Below are 16,073 nucleotides of genomic sequence, written 5' to 3' on the forward strand. Positions count from 1 at the left end.
AAGCCTAGACACCACTACAGCTCTGTCCTCCTATCCCTGAACTTGGCCCAGAGGTGAAGTTTCTTCCCCAACCCTTGCTCAAATGCTTTCTTTTTCCTCGAAGAATCCAGGCTGCTGAGCAAAGGGGAAGATCCTGGGATCTTCACCCGAATCATCTGGAAGTTTCTTGGGGTGCCAGAATTGAAAGTGGAGCTGATAGGGTCAATCCATCAGGCACCCTGACCCTAGACGTCCAGGCATTCCCCTCTGAGGTTGAAGAACTCCCCCTCTATCAGACCCAAAAGTGAAACACAAACTTTGCAAAGGCACGTTTGTACCAACTCCTCTGGGCAGGGCTGAGTGGAGTTTTCTCTGGTGCTGGGCACATGCTGCTCACATACTCTTTGGCCAGTAGACATGGCCCCTGGGGTCTGAGAATGCAAATGGGGGAGAGGCTCACTGAGGAGCTCTGGACAATGTGGCTCCAGTGTGTTACCTCCTGGCCTTGGCCTCCTATCCCCAGCGGGGCTGAGAAGACCCCAAAAAGGGCCTTTCCCACTCTCTCAACCGTTTTCTCTGGCAATTAATTATATAACCTGAGAAAATGAATCACGTGTTTAAATTCAGGGTTAGCTGGGCTAAGATAGGTGATAAGAATTACTCAAAAACAAGAAAGCAAATATTGGGGGTAAAGGTGCTTTTTATTTTTCTTTTCTTTTTTTTTTTTTTTTTTTTGTTTTTTGGTTTGTTTGTTTGTTTAGATAGAGACAGGATCTTGTTCTATAAAGCTAGAGTGCAGTGGCATGATCATAGCTTACTGCACTCTTGACCTTCTGGACTCAAGCCATCCTCCCACCTCAGCCCCCCAAGTAACTGGGACTACAGCTGTGCACTGCCACACTGGTTTTTTGGGTTTTTAAGTTTTTATAGAAACAGGGTCTCACTATGCTGCCCAGGCAGGTCTCAAACTCCTGAGCCACCACACCTAGCTTGCTTTCTTTTTTAAATAGAAAGGAACACAAAACAACTTAGGCAGTTAGTTTTAAAATCAAGAACAGGAAGCATAGACTCTATCTATACTTTAAAACATTGTAAATAAGTCTCCTATTCTTTACTATTTCAGTTAAATGGGCAGGAAACAAGAAAGGGAAGGAGCAGGTGAGGGACGGGAGAAATAAAAAGCATGCCGAAAAACTGCAGTAATAAAAGAAAACACACTCATAAGCTGACACGTATTTCTTGCGCACTATGGTATGCACAATTCATGTTTTTCTCATTTAATCTCCCCGCAAGCCCTGTGAGGCAAATAATTTTACTACTCCTATTTTAAAATGAGGAAACTGAGGTGCCAGCTATTAAATAATCTGCCTGCTTACTGGGACTAAAAACGGAGAAACCAAGCCTGGAAATCCAGTTCTCAGTGATCAGAGTCTTCACTCAGGAGGTAAAAATGCAGCAAGAGACAGCTTCTTCCTCCAGAAAGAACCTTATCCTGTTATCATCAGAATTCTGTCGCTAAATACTTCACCATTTTGTAACAATACCAAATAAAGGGGAAATTTTGTATTTCCATGGAAAAGGACACATTGTCTACACACAGCACAGCCTCCCCGAGTTATGAGATTCTAGCTTTCATTGCCCTTGAAGTATTTTGCAACTCTGTAAATTGCAGACAATAGCAATGCAAAATGCAAATTCTGTCCTATCCTGTAGAAGTTCCACCAGCTTCACTCCCACACTGCAGAAAAAGCTACTTTTGCATCCATTTGCCATTTGTACATTCATTGCAACATTTCTTTACTCTTATAAATTTGTGTGTGTGTTTTGGCTTCTCCTTTAAACTGGTTACAACACCCTTATCAGTTTCCTCATTAATTAGTTAAGTAAAATATTTATCATGTATTCATTTTTATATTTGAGAGTCATGATTTTACCTTCATTTTTAAAGAATTATCTCTTCATGGAATTATGAAAGCATATCAAAAGAATCTTGCTTGTTACTTTCTGAAGGACCCCAGGCATGATCTAACTCTAATGAATGGCTTCAGGAGTAATTGACTAACTGATGATGGTCTCAGTTGGGTCTTGGGCAGCACAGCCTCATCCTGACAACTTCCTTTCAAACACTGCTCTGTCCAGGACAAAGCATCATGGCCAACGACCCCGGTCCCCTCTTCCTGACTGGTCTCCTTTACTGTTGATTGAGGAAAAGTAATTGGAATATAAATTATATGATTCTGTCCGATTATAATGTCTCTATTATTTCTAACTTCTGCTCTGTCTCGTACTTTATCTCAGAGCTATCTCCATTAAGTAGCTGAGAAAAGGTTTGAGAACATTTGTTTTAAAAATAATAATAAACATGTGATGTGATGGTTAATATTAAGTGTCAGTTTGATTGGATTGAAGGATGCAAAATAGTTTTCTTGAGTGTGTCTGTGATGGTGTTGCCAAAGGAGGTATTAGTAACATTTGAGTCAGTGGACTGGGAGAGGCAGACCCACCCTCAATCTGGGTGGGCACCGTCTAACAATCTAAGCTGCCAGTTTGGCTAGAATAAAGCAGGCAGAAAACATGAAGGAGTTGACTTGCTGAGTCTTCCGGTCTGCATCATTCTCCCATGCTGGATGCTTCCTGCCCTCAAACATCAAACTCCAAGTTCTTCAGCTTTTGGACTCTTGGACTTACACCAGTGGCTTGCCAGGAGCTCTTGGCCTTTGTCCACAGACGAAAGGTTGCACTGTCGGCTTCCCTACTTTTGAGGTTAGGGAACTCGGGCTGACCCACCACTGGCTTCCTTGCTCCTCAACTTGTAGACGACCAATCATGGGACTTTACCTTGTGATCGTATGAGTCAATACTCCTTAATAAACTCCCTTTCATATATAAATGAAATACACATGATATATGTCTTTATACGCAGAGCAAGAGCATGACACAATTCCATCTTTTAAGCAACTGATACACAAAGATCTCGCAGCCAATCCCTACTGTACTTGGCAAAACTACTTTTTGTTGTATGGACTTTGAAGTCAAACAAACATAATCCAAGTCCCATTCCACCACTTACTACGGTACGGATGTGAGCAATTCAGTAACCGCCCTGAGCCTCAGCTTCCCTCTATTCAAAGGGAAAAGTCATGTCTACATCACAGGACTCTTCCTGAAGTGTGAATGAGATCACATGGCGATTCTGGCACTGTGCAGGCACTTTGGAGGCTGGCTCCTGAATTGTTAACTCCTGACTTTCAGGCCTGCCTAGGAATCAATGATGAACTATGTCAGCAAGATACCCTGTCTTCAGAAAAATGATGACTCATTGGCAGCTCTTCAGAACCCAAAACCCATCACTGGGAATGAAGAGAGTGGAATTAGGTCCTGGTTTCCTGCAGCCGTGTATTCCGTGTGCTAAACTCAGCAAACCTTTGTGAGATGAGGATGTGGCATCCTACTGCAGGGAGGCCTGGGCCATTGCAATCTGACCAGTGCCCAGCCCTGCCTGATACCCAGGGTGAGGACTGTGCCCCTCGACATCCCATGGTTGGAAGCACTAGGACCCAGAGAGAGAGCCAGTGTGCTGGTGCCCCCTTCCCCAAACTGTGCCCTTGCTTGCTGCAAGCAGCTACTTCAGTTCATGGCTCGGGGGGAGTCTCCCTCGGGAGCCAGCATGGTCACCGCTCACCAAGTATGACCAGCATCCCAGAAGCTGGAGGAAGCAGGCACAGACTAAACACATCATGAATCCTAGTCTATACTCCCCATCTTCCCTACAAAGGCGAAAACCCTGGGCAAACTTGACAGAGCCAACAATATTCACTATCTATGTGGTGTTCAAAGCCAACTTAAGTCTTTATTTCCTTTTGCTTCAAAGCAGAATACAAAGAGAGAAAATAGGTTTTCCATTCTACTGGAATTTCTAAGATCATAAAATGCATTATTGGTTCCACAGTATCTAGTCATAAAAAAGACTGCTCTGGTTCTAGGGGAGTGTTGTTGTTATGATGGTTTTCCCAATTGTTCTACAATCTGGCAGCTGAAATCCTGATAAGGAGTGTCCGTGGGCCAACACAGACCAGGAAACATAAAAACAGGAAGAAAAGAGATCTCGACTCTTTGCTCTCTAGTTGCATAACTTGAGACTTAGGGAATCAGAATATTAGATCTTCCAGGGACCTAGCATCCTTCTATCCAATCTATATTGATTAGATATGTGACCTTGCATGAGCCATCACTGAGCCTCAGTTTTCTCACCTGTAAAATGGGGAAAATAATTCCTACCTCATTGGTTAAGAAAATCAAATGAGGCTTGTCTATGCAGAGAGTTTTTTAAGCATTTTCATGTGATCATCATTTAACCTTCATAATCCCATTTGACAGGCAGAGATAGGTTACAGAATTTGCCCAAGGTCACACAACTAGTTGGAGGCAGAGCTGATGCAAAGACACCCCCGGTCACCAGGCGTGAAAATCTTGGATGAATAAATACCTATTTGAAATGCTTGAAACACCTAATCCTTCCAAATAGTCTAAAATGTCCTCTGCAATCTTGTTTTCACCCTTCGTTTGTTTATTCGGTCTTTTTTTTTTTTTTCTAACACAGATAAGGAAAAGGTTAAACTCCAGTCCAACCACTTTCCAAATGAGGACACGTTCTAGGCCAACTCAAATTCACAAGGTTTACCTACTTGTTTTGCCATATTTCCACATGGTGCAAGAATGTCCACACAGATCAGTCAGTGACCCAATAAAAACTTGGTCATTCTCCTCATGGCAGCCTGGCCCCAAGCAGGAGTAAAAGAGGATAGAGTCATTTTCCTGTAACATGATCCAAGGAAATTCATTTCATCTTGGAAGTGGACTAGGCTGATGTGCAGGGAAGCCTGATTCAGTCCCAGAGAAAGCCAGATATACAGGGATTAAGGATTTGTGGTTGTTAAGATCCCCTGACTTCTCCTCTCTCTGCCTTTTACTGGTGAGATGCAGTTTGGTATCTGTTCCTAACCTCTTAAATCTCAACTGCAAAATTAGGGAAATAACAGTGACAAATTTTATTGTTTCAAGAATTATTTTATTAGAACACCAACAAAAGCCTGCGTTTCTCAGGTAAGATATCCCAGTTCCTGAAGACGAAAAGAAGAAAACCTGATTCTGGGTATAAAATTCTGTTTCTGTCATCAGTGAACTTCACCTTGGTCCCCTGGCCTCTTCCTCTTGGGATCTGCTTGCTTTATCCTTGTAAAATGTCTGTTTCTTCTCTCCTAATTAACTTTTTTATCACCATGACACTAAAGAAAAAGGTCATTCTCGGGTCATCAAATGCCAGTCTCTTGAAATCTTTATTTATTCAAGAAGCTCTGCAAATTAAAAGAGAGCAAGAACTGGGCAATGTTTAAAAACCTAATTATAAAACCATTATTACTTTAGATCGAGGATTGCAGACCAGAGTGCAGTGTCACCCAAAATAGAAAGTCTTTAAAGAATTGCAAAGGGAAGAGGCCGGGCATGGTGGCTCATGCCTGTAATCCCAGCACTTTGGGAGGCCGAGGAAGGCAGATCGCTTGAGGTCAGGAGTCCTAGACCAGCCTGGCCAACATGGTGAACCCCCATCTCTACTAAAAATACAAAAAAAAAATAGCCGAGTGTGGTGGCACACGCCTCTAATCCCGCTACTAGGGAGGCTGAGGCATGAGAATCGCTTGAACCCAGGAGGCAGAGGTTGCAGTGAGCCAGAATCATGCCATTGCACTCCAGCCTGGGTGACATAGCAAGATTTCATCTCAAAAAAAAAAGAATTGCAAAGGAAGAAGCCAAAGGGCTCTACTAACATGCACCATGCTGATCGCTCCATTGGAGGCTCCAAACTCTAAGAGGCTCAGGCTTGCCTCCTCTTCAGCTAATAGGAAATGAAGAGGCCTCAAGAAACTGCTGGGCTTCCTTGGGCATGAAAATGACCAAAGATGCTATGAATGGATCTACTGACTGTTCAGATGCATGGCTGGAGTCAAGCACATGACAGTCAGGTCTCGCGGCCCTGGGAGCCATTCTGTCTCTCTAAGGCAGAGGCTTCACCCATTTTTTGACAACACATCTTTTTTTTTTTTTTTTTTTTTTTGAGACGGAGTGTCGCCCAGACTGGAGCGCAGTGGCGCGATCTCGGCTCACTGCAAGCTCCGCCTCCCGGGTTCACGCCATTCTCCTGCCTCAGCCTCCGAGTAGCTGGGACTACAGGCGCCCGCCACCACGCCCGGCTAATTTCTTTTTGTATTTTTAGTAGAGACGGGGTTTCACCGTGTTAGCCAGGATGGTCTCGATCTCCTGACCTCGTGATCCGCCCGCCTCGGCCTCCCAAAGTGCTGGGATTACAGGCTTGAGCCACCGCGCCCGGCCGACAACACATCTTTATAAGCATTTTTTTTTTAATTTGACGACTCTCCCCAATATCTATTTATTTGTTTATAAATAATATAGTGCTAGTATATTCCATAGTACCATGTGCAAATTACATAGTACTTATATACTATAAACATTATACATGCACAAACATGAACTTCTAAGGAAATACAAAGAAAAATCTGAAAGGTCTATATTATTTTTTTGTTGTGCCCCAATAGATCTCTCAAGCACCATTCTGAGGCAATGGTTCTCAAACTTTGCGTGACCAAGAATTACCTGGAGAACTTTTTGAAATGAAGGTTCTCCAGGCCTTGACCCTGGTATTGATTCCATTACTCAGTATTCCTGGGATGGGCCCATAAGTTGTCCTTTGTCTGAGCTCTGTAGCTGACTCTTATTCTGATGCTCAATTGGATTTTGGAGCCACTGATCCAGACCCTTGTGTTTTCCTGCCCCCTACATTTTTTGCTACAATTATATCACTGTGGTCTTATCGTTATCCACCTCCTGGACACCCTCATGATCCCCTCAGTGAATTTAAACGTTAAAAAAAATAATAATATCAGCTACCATTAATTATTTCCTGTGGCCTAGGATTGCTGAGGGTTTCACATGCATTGCCTCACTTAATCAGACTAGGGAGGCATTATTAGTCCCATTATACAGATGAAGACAACTAAAGCTCAGTCACAATCTCTTATCCAAGTTCACTCAGCTAATAAGTACAAGAGATAGATCAGGGATTTGAGCCTGTATCTGTCGGATTCCCAAGGCTGGACTCTTTTTTTTTTTTTTTTTTCTTTTAGCGATAGGGTCTCACTCTGTCACCCAGGCTGGAATACAGTGTTGTGATCATAGCTCACTGCAGCCTCCACCTCCTGGGTTCAAGCAATCTCCCTGCCTCAGCCTCCCAAGTACCTAGGACTACAGGTGTGTGCCACCACACAAGGCTAATATTTTGGTTTTTATGTTTATGTAGATGGGGTCTTGCTATGTTAGCCAGGCTAGTCTCAAACTCCTGGCTTCAAGTGATCCTCCTGCCTCAGCCTCCCAAAGCATTGGGATTTCAGGTGTGAGCCACTGCCCACTGCACCCAGCCTCAAAGCATGGACTCTTGACTGCTAAGTATATTGCCCACAAAATAGGTCATTATAATTTATTGACCCTCTACTATGAACCAGGCACTTGGCTGGATACCTTACACACAAATCTCTAATATTCATAGCATACCTCTGTTTGTAGAGGTATTAATTTCAGTCCACAGATTCTGATGTGCAATAAATTTCTCTATTCTCTGTAACCCATCTAAATTCCTCACTCCCAACCCCTATTTTCAGGCCTTCTGGATTTCTTCTTCCCACACCACCCCCAACCCCAGTAGTTATGCCATAGTTCTGGACCAACACAATAGCCAGGCATGGGGTGAGGGGAGTGTGACCTAGTCCTCCGTCATCGGTCCACATTGGTGGCCACTGAGCGGTCCATCCTCCCATCAACATGACCTGCTGGCCCCAGACACTCACTGCTCTCCTGCCCTACATCAAGCCAGGTGTATCTTTTGCCCATCTGCCAACACAGCCATTTCCTCTCTAGGTTCCTCTCTTCCAGCAGGATTTCTGGGAAGCAAGGGACTGTCCCCTCTGCTCTCAGACCCATAGACAAACCTCGCCCTTCCACACCACCTGCAAAGCCCAAAAGACTGTCTTACTAGTGATAGAAAGGTGAGGGGTTCCTTCTTCCTTCATATACTTTCAAGATATTTTAGCCTTTTGCTTTTCTTTGTTGGCTAGAATTCACCTGCCCACACTCTGGGAGGTTAAGGCAGGAGGATCACTTGAGCCCAGGAGTTTATGATCGGCCTGGGCAACACAGGAAGACCCTGTCTCCAAAAATAAAATAAAATAAAATAAAATAAATAAAATTCACTTGCCCTAAGTTCCTATATTTTTGGAAGAAAAAGATTTGTAAACTTCTCTCTACTTTGCCCCTCTTAAGTGGAAGGGAGACAGTTTGGGAGAAAAATAAGTTGATATCTCAAAATATTATCACAGACACATGTTGTCCCCATTTTATAGGTGAGGAGATTGAACTCATTAAGGTTATATAATATTATACACAGCAAGTAGATAGGCCCCCAGCTCAGGAAACCTCATACTCCGTGACGTCCTCCCCTCTTCCCTCCCAGTAGCCTCCATGGTCAGCTTCAAGAAAACGCAACAGAGCTTGGGCATTAAAACCACCACTGGAAGTTTGGATCTGGTGATGGGGCAGGCTGGAAGAGCTTAGGTAGAGGTGAAAGCAGACACCACCCCGAAAGGGGACAGGTACACACTCCTCCTTGTCATTTTCCAGGAGAGCCTCATAGAGTTTGAGTTGGCATGAGATGATGTTAGAGGAATGTTGGGTGGTGCAAGCAAAGGAACTACAAGAGCTAGAAACGATGTTGAAGGCTTCTTCCCATGTAGAAAGTGTTCTTGTGGTAAGAAAGTGTACTCTGCAGAAATGTGGGGGGCGGGTGGGGGCACAGGGTTGGTATTTCAGAGGCACTTGGATTCAGTGGTGTCTTTTGAAGAGTTTATGTCCAGAATAAAATGGGGAGTGGGAGTGGTTACTGTCAGTACCCAGAGGAGAGGAGATGAGGGTGGGCACAGGGGAGAGGAGCCCGAGATGGGTAGTCAGTTGGTTTTCCATGCCATCTTTATAGGAAAAAAAAGTGGAACTTTCAGATTCTGCTTAACTGTGCAGGAGCCAGCCAAGTACCCAGGGCAGAAGTCCTTGCTCAGAAATTGTATATCTGATGGGCGCGGTGGCTCACACCTGTAATCCCAGCACTTTGGGAGATCGAGGCGGATAGATCACAAGGTCAGGAGCTAGAGGCCAGCCTGACCAACATGGTAAAACCCCGTCTCTACTAAAAAAACAAAAATTAGCCAGGTGTGGTGGTACGTATCAGCAGTCCCACCTACTCTAAAGGCTAAGGCACTAGAATCGCTTGAACCTGGGAGGCGGAGGTTGCAGTCAGCCGAGATTGCGCCACTGCACTCCAGCCTGGGTGACAGAGCAAGACTCCGTCTCAAAAAAAAAGAAAGAAAGAAAGAAAAGAAAAAGAAATTGTTTATGTGACGGGATGGTCCACAAGCTGCAGGGCTTGGGAGGAAGGTACAGTCATAGGACAGAACACAGCTTCAGACTGGGTCAAGATCGTCCAAGTCTGCTGGTGGCTTCAGAAGACCCTTTGAATGAGGCTCGTCCAGGCAATAATTACCATGTTATCTAATTTTGCCCACTTAACATTTCCACTTGGATATCTAAGAGCCATCTCAAAGCCCCACGTGGCCAAGGCTGAATCTCTAATCTTCCCCCACCAGACCTGCTTCACTCACAGCTTTCCCTTCTTAGCTGACAGCAACCCCATTAATCTACTTGTTCAAGCTGAAAACCGGGAAGTCATCCTCAACTCCTCTCTGTCTCCCACATCTTGTAACTCAGCAGTCAGAAAATCCTGTGGGCTCTACCTTCCAAATATATCCAGCACCCATCCACCACTCCCCAGTTGCCCTGTTACCATGCTGGGCCAAGCCACCATCACCTCTCACTGTGTCACTGTAATAGCCTCCTAACAGACCTCCCCACTGCACCCTGGCTCAAACCAGAGTGATATTTTAAAACTATAATACAAATCATATCACCCTTCTGCTCAGAGTCGCCCCCACTGTATGTCACTGTATAAAAATCAAAGTCCTTACAATGTCTCCCCATTCATTGGCCTCCTTACTATTCCTGGAGCACGCCAGGCATACTCCTACCTCAGGACCTTCGCACGGACTGCCCATAGCTCTCCTCCCCAAGAGGTCCACAGGGGCAACTCCCTCACTTCCTTCAAACCTTTGCTCAAAGTTTAACTTCCCAATGCAATTCACTCTAATCACTCTGCTTAAAATCCCCACCTTCTTCTCTCCAACCCCATGCTTTTCTTGGGGTGATTCTCATTGCATTCTACCAGTCTACATAAATCTCTTTTTTTTTTTTTTTTTTTTTTTGAGACAGAGTCTCTCTATGTCGCCCAGGCTGGAGTGCAGTGGCGCGATCTCAGCTCACTGAAAGCTCCGCCTCCCGGGTTCAAGTGATTCTCCTGCCCCAGCTTCCTGAGTAGCTGGGATTACAGGCACGTACCTCCATGGGCAGCTAACTTTTGTATTTTTAGTAGAGATGAGGTGTCACCATGTTGGTCAGGCTGGTCTCGAACTCCTGACTTCGTGATCCGCCCACCTCAGCCTCCCAAAGTGCTGAGATTACAGGAGTGAGCCACTGCACCAGGCCCTAAATCTCTTCTTTATGATGTCTGTTATCCAACTCCTCCCACCTCCACTGATACATAAGGACTTTTATATCCCACATGCCTACAACAGGGCTTGGCACATAGTAGTCATGCCAAAATAAAAAAATGTTGAACAAATGAAGAAAGTTAAAATAAAACTAGAGGCCCAAAAATATCACAAAAGCCATCTATGGTAGCCTTTTCCCCACCTGATTTTGCTGAGTGGCCTTGCTTTTCGTCCTCTACACAGCTGGAACATTAACGAACACGGAGGCGGAAGAAGTGTGTTTGCTCTAGGATCACCTCTCAATGAGTCACTTGGCAAGGGCATCTTTGCTTCCCCATCAACTCCTTTTGACATGAGGGTGAAGGGTTTTCTGTCCCTTTCAGTTGTAGAAACGTTGCCCCCCCACGCTTTGACCACAAGCATCACCAATTTCACTGAACCCAACAGAAATTTGGACCCTCTGGGGGCTCTCGGCTCGGCAGGGCCCTTTTCTTTTCCTTTGGGCTTAGCCTGCCATTTGAAACACCACCTTCCTGAGCCAGCATCCCCCTTGCAGCACTGTCACAGGGAGGCTTAGGAAGCCACGTGGAAGCCACCTACCCCGACCTTTGGCAGAATTTCCAAACACAACACAGTAGCTTTAAATTGATTAATTTGGAACTCTGACCTTGGCCCCAAAAGGTAAGAATACATAACAAGGTATTTTATTCTCAAAACGTGTCAGGATAAGAAGCACTTCTGTAAATCGACCTTTTTAAAATAGATATAATTAGATTTGCGGTTGGGGGCAGTAAGGAAAGTGTCTGAACAGTGGATAACATGTTGAGAGGTTAATTATTAATGGGCAGCCTTCCCTAACAAAGTATCTAATAGGCATTCTGGTCTCTTTGGCTTCAGAAATTAGCAAGAAAGCCTGGACCCCGGGTGAAACGGAGAAATGGACATAAGTCCCCAGTGTTTCTCCATTCTCTTGGTTTTATGCATCTTTATCCAATCAAGTGCCCATGGACAAAGCCTGAAACCAGGTAAGAGCCTGACTTTTCTCCAGAGATGGGCATGAACTTTTCTTTTTAAAATGTGTGTCACAAAGAATCCAGGGGTTTCTGACTGGATGGGACAGAGCTTGCATTCAGAGCATGCCAGGTGGTTCTACACATGACCTCACAGGTTCACAGGGACACGTAGCCATTTGTAAGCAGAAATGAAATTTTAGAAAAGCATCCCGGGATTAAAAGTCTTCTAAGAGTGCCTGCAGCTAGCAGTGAAGTCTCTTGCATATCTGATATGGAAACAGTCACGCTAAAAGTTATTCAGTGGCGAATGATCTGAGAGCGATTCAGACCTTCCTGAGAGTTAATGTGGCATCTAATTTGCAACCAGGGAGCCAGGCTTGCAATGAAATGCTCTGTCGTGTTGGGGTTGTCTAATTGCCTGGCTCTCTCAGAAGAGAGAGGAGTTTATGAGAGTTCTATTTCCAGTCAGGTCTAAAGTAGAGATATCATTGCACAATTTCTAGACTTTGTTTTTCTGCCAAAGTTTTAGTCTGAGACTGAAGAACCCAACAGCAGTCCTGCCTGTTTTGTTTGTAAATTCACAAACTAGATTGACGGCCAAAGACAGATCAAATGCCTGATCAGGCAGGTAGAGTGGAGCCCAGATTCCAGGCTAACCAGTGGACCAATAAATGATGGATCAGTTAATTGAACAATTTGGCCAAACTAGACAGGTGTTTGGGACTTCATTTTGGTACTGGTTACTGGTCAGGAGCTAGTAACGCTAAGGTAGAGTCTTAGATTTTTCTTTTCTCTGAGACTAGGCTTGGAGGGAGCTTCAACAACTTTGAGAATTAGAAATTCACTAACAGGGGATGTATCTAAAAATTTCAGAAACTTTTTACCCTTTAAGGAAAACGTCGTTCCTTTGTATTTGACCATAATTTTAGTTCATAGGTCAGTTAATAACTGAGTAGTAGTATTAATTATTGCCATTCACTAAGTATTTTTTGTGCCAAGCACTATACTATTTTTGATACATCATCTCATTTGTAAAGGCACATCCAAAAATGACCCTTACATAATAATTTAGAGCCATACAGGTAAAATTGCTGGTAATCTTTATTCCCTTGGTTCACAATGATTTTGCTCAATGGCCTTTCCTGCCCTCTGCCCCAGAATGTTGTATTTGTTTGTTTACTTTTTATTGACGTTTATAACACACTTCTAGAAAAAGGCCTATAACATAAATCCTGCATGAATTCTCACAAACTGAACCAGTATCCCCAAAGCCTTCCTTGTGTGCCCCTTGAGACTTAACATATATGATTTTTCCTTTGGGGAGATTTTTCACTAAGAGAAACACGTCAGTTGCTCTTTTGCACCCGGCTTCTTTCGTTCAGCATTACGTTTGTGAAAGTCAACCATGCAGTTTCGTGGAGTTGAGGCTCATTCATTCTCACTGCTGTAGCATGCCACTGTGGGACCACACCACACTTCGCTTATTCATTCTACTGTCGATTGGTCAGGGCTGCTTTTGCAATGGAGCCATGGGAATTGGAAGCTGTGGATGCTGAGGTTGAGGTTGAAGGGCGGGACGGCGTCCCCCAGGCTTCTGGGTATTGTCCAGATTTTCCTTGACCAATCTCATTGTCCTGGTCAGCCTGCTTCTTTCCCCAGGGCCTGGTTTGTGCAAATGCTGAGGGAAGTGATCACTATTAGCAAGAGGGTTCCTCAGGAAAGAGGATGCGAGTCAGGAGGCCTCTTGTTCTCTTGGAAGCAGAATCTCTTGGCAGAATTCTTTCTGCAGTGAGTGAACCCAATCTGTGTGCATGTGGCTGGTGTGAAGTCTTTCTGAGGAAACTGCAGGGAAGCCAGTGTCCTGTGGCGGAGCCCTTGTCAGGCGCGTTTCTACACCAATGGTTCTCAACAGAGGCAATTTTGCCCTCCAGGGGACACTTGGCAATGTCTGGAGACATTTTTGGTTGTTAAGACCAGGGAGAGAGTGCTTCCCTCCCAGCATCTAGTGGGTAGAGGCCAGGGATGCTGCTTCACATCCTACAATGCACAGGACAGCCCTCACAACAGTGAATTATCTGGCCCAAAATGTTATTAGTGCAGAGGCTGAGAAACCATGATCTACGCCAAGCTTCAACTGTCACTCATCGAACACCAGGCAGTACTCCCTCAAGGACCCTTGCTCTTTAGCCCCTCCTCCCAGCCTACTTCTTTTGAGTATGTATTATTAATGACATCTTACTAATGGAGTCACTAATGTGCTGTGCACCCAGCATGTGCCAGGCACTCCACGGACGTTTTATCTCATCCTCACCATATGGTTGAGTAAGCTGGCAGTTAAGTGCCTCGCCGGCGGTCGCATAGCTGGTCAGGGCAGAGCAGGGAGAGGTACCCGTAGCCTCAATCTGTCTACTGAGGCCGCAGTGCTCTCTTTCGAGCCCACACCCAGTGATTTGACAGCCAGAGGTTTCTAGAAAAGCATTCTGCTCCGTTCCTCTCACAGAGAGGCAGATTCAGACAGTTGTTCCTTCCCTTCAGCACTAAAGGGGACTGGACAGAGTGAGCTGCCTGAAGCCCCCATGGCACATCACACTTACGCCCAGCCCCCACTGCCTGAGACCCAGGTTCCCCAGCCACTGTTGCCATGAGAGCCAACGCTGCTCCAAAGAGCAACTGCTGCTCCTAGACCCTGGCAAACCCCACCTTCAGGTACTTGGCCCACTATCAACAGGCGCCTTCTCCCTCCCCTCCACCCCAGCCTCAGCTTCCAAATCCTAGGAGCAGCTGAAAGCCACCAATTTAGTCAGTCCCTCATGAATGTCACAAGCATACATGAGCGCCTGCCATACGTGAGGCAGAGCCTGAGTACAACTCACACACTCTGTTCACACACCTTTCCTCTCTTAAAAAGCATTGAGGACCCCAAACAGTGTTTATTATGTGAGACATCAATATTTACTTCATTAGAAATGAAAACTGAGAAATCTTTAAAATCTGTTAACAGTTTTTAAAATAATAGTAAACCCTTGCATGTTAACACATAAAATGTAATTTTATGAAAAATAACTTGTATTTTCCAAATAATTTTAAATGGGGCAGAAGAGTGACATTGTTTTACAAAGAAATGTTGCAAATTTCTCTAGTATCTGGCTTCACAAGACAGTTGGATTCTCTTACCTGTTTCTGTACTCAGTCTGTTGTGATATGTTGCTTTGTTTGAAATGTAGGAAGAAAATCTGGCCTCCCATAGAGGAAAAGGGAGGACTTCCTAAGGCGATCTCCCTGGGGCCTTAGCCTGCAAACTGCTGCGCTTGTGCAGTGGGCACGGTACAGCAGGGGGCTGCACAGCCATCCCTGCCTTGCAGGAATTTACGGCCAAATGGGTTAGGAGTGGGGTGGGGTGGGAATAGGGGGCCATGGGACTGGGTGGAGGGAGGATGTGCCAGCAATAAAAGGGCAACTGTCCGCGGAGAATTTAAATACAAATATAACCAAAAACTGATCTGCCTGTCATTATCACAATTCTAAAGAATGTCGGCCGGGCACTGTGGTTCGCGCCTGTAATCCCTGCATTTCGGGAGGCCGAGGTGGGTGGATCACCTGAGGTTAGGAGTTTGAAACCAGCCTGGCCAACATGGTAAAACACCATCTCTACTAAAAATACAAAACATTAGCCAGGCGTGGTGGTGGGTGCCCGTAATCCCAGCTACTTGGTAGCTTGAGGGAGGAGAATTGCTCGAACCCGGAAGGCAGAGGTTGCAGTGAGCCGAGATTGCGCCGTTGCACTACAGCCTGGGCAACAAAGCGAAACTCTGTCCCCCCAAAAAAAAAGAATATCAGCGATAAAGGCAAAGCTCTTTCCAGAAAAAAGTAGTTTTATGGCCTAAGTTCTAAACAATCTCTGTGGTTTCTGTTGGGTTTTATGTAATAAGTATATGTAAGCTTCAAATTCATCACATTTTTATTATTTATCCTTTCATAAATATTGTGTTCTACATTGACATTAATGTGGAGAACTCCCAGTTATGCACTTGGCCCTAACATGCACAGATTCAGGAGCATGTTCTTGTTGCAAGGGTAAGTGTGCAATGGGTCAGATCCTTTGACGTCCTTATGTCTCCAGCCTCAGTGGCACTTATTACCTGCTCCTGCATGTAAACAGTAGATTCGAAATAAAAAGTGACAGCGTAGTGGTTGTACAAACAAAAAACCTGAACTTGAATTACTTCAATTTTGTCATCCTAGGTGACCCCTTTAAGCTTCTCATATGTGTTTAAAATTTAAAGCAATAAAACAGATTGTGAACAATGAGGTGTAACATCTTGTTTGGTACGTAAAAATTTGGACTCATACACAAAATATTTTT

The 16,073-nt window shown here is 44.7% G+C and overlaps 1 protein-coding gene and 1 long non-coding RNA gene across 6 annotated transcripts in view; one reads left to right on the forward strand and one right to left on the reverse strand.

The window, feature by feature from the left end:
* The window catches only part of LOC135971811 (uncharacterized), a 225,903-nt gene that overhangs the window by 179,612 nt on the left and 30,218 nt on the right, over positions 1-16,073 (reverse strand). The gene's annotated exons all lie outside the window — the stretch shown is intronic.
* Positions 1-16,073, forward strand: part of LIPC (lipase C, hepatic type) — a 177,068-nt gene that overhangs the window by 23,203 nt on the left and 137,792 nt on the right. For all 3 annotated transcript variants that reach the window (XM_065547968.2, XM_073995890.1, XM_005559650.5), the window contains exon 2: positions 11,595-11,722. In XM_065547968.2, coding sequence (XP_065404040.1) covers positions 11,635-11,722 — 88 coding nt within the window. In that variant the 5' untranslated portion in view covers positions 11,595-11,634. The remainder of the gene's footprint in view (positions 1-11,594; positions 11,723-16,073) is intronic.

Source organism: Macaca fascicularis, chromosome 7 (assembly GCF_037993035.2).
Source record: "Macaca fascicularis isolate 582-1 chromosome 7, T2T-MFA8v1.1".
NCBI lineage: Eukaryota > Metazoa > Chordata > Mammalia > Primates > Cercopithecidae > Macaca > Macaca fascicularis.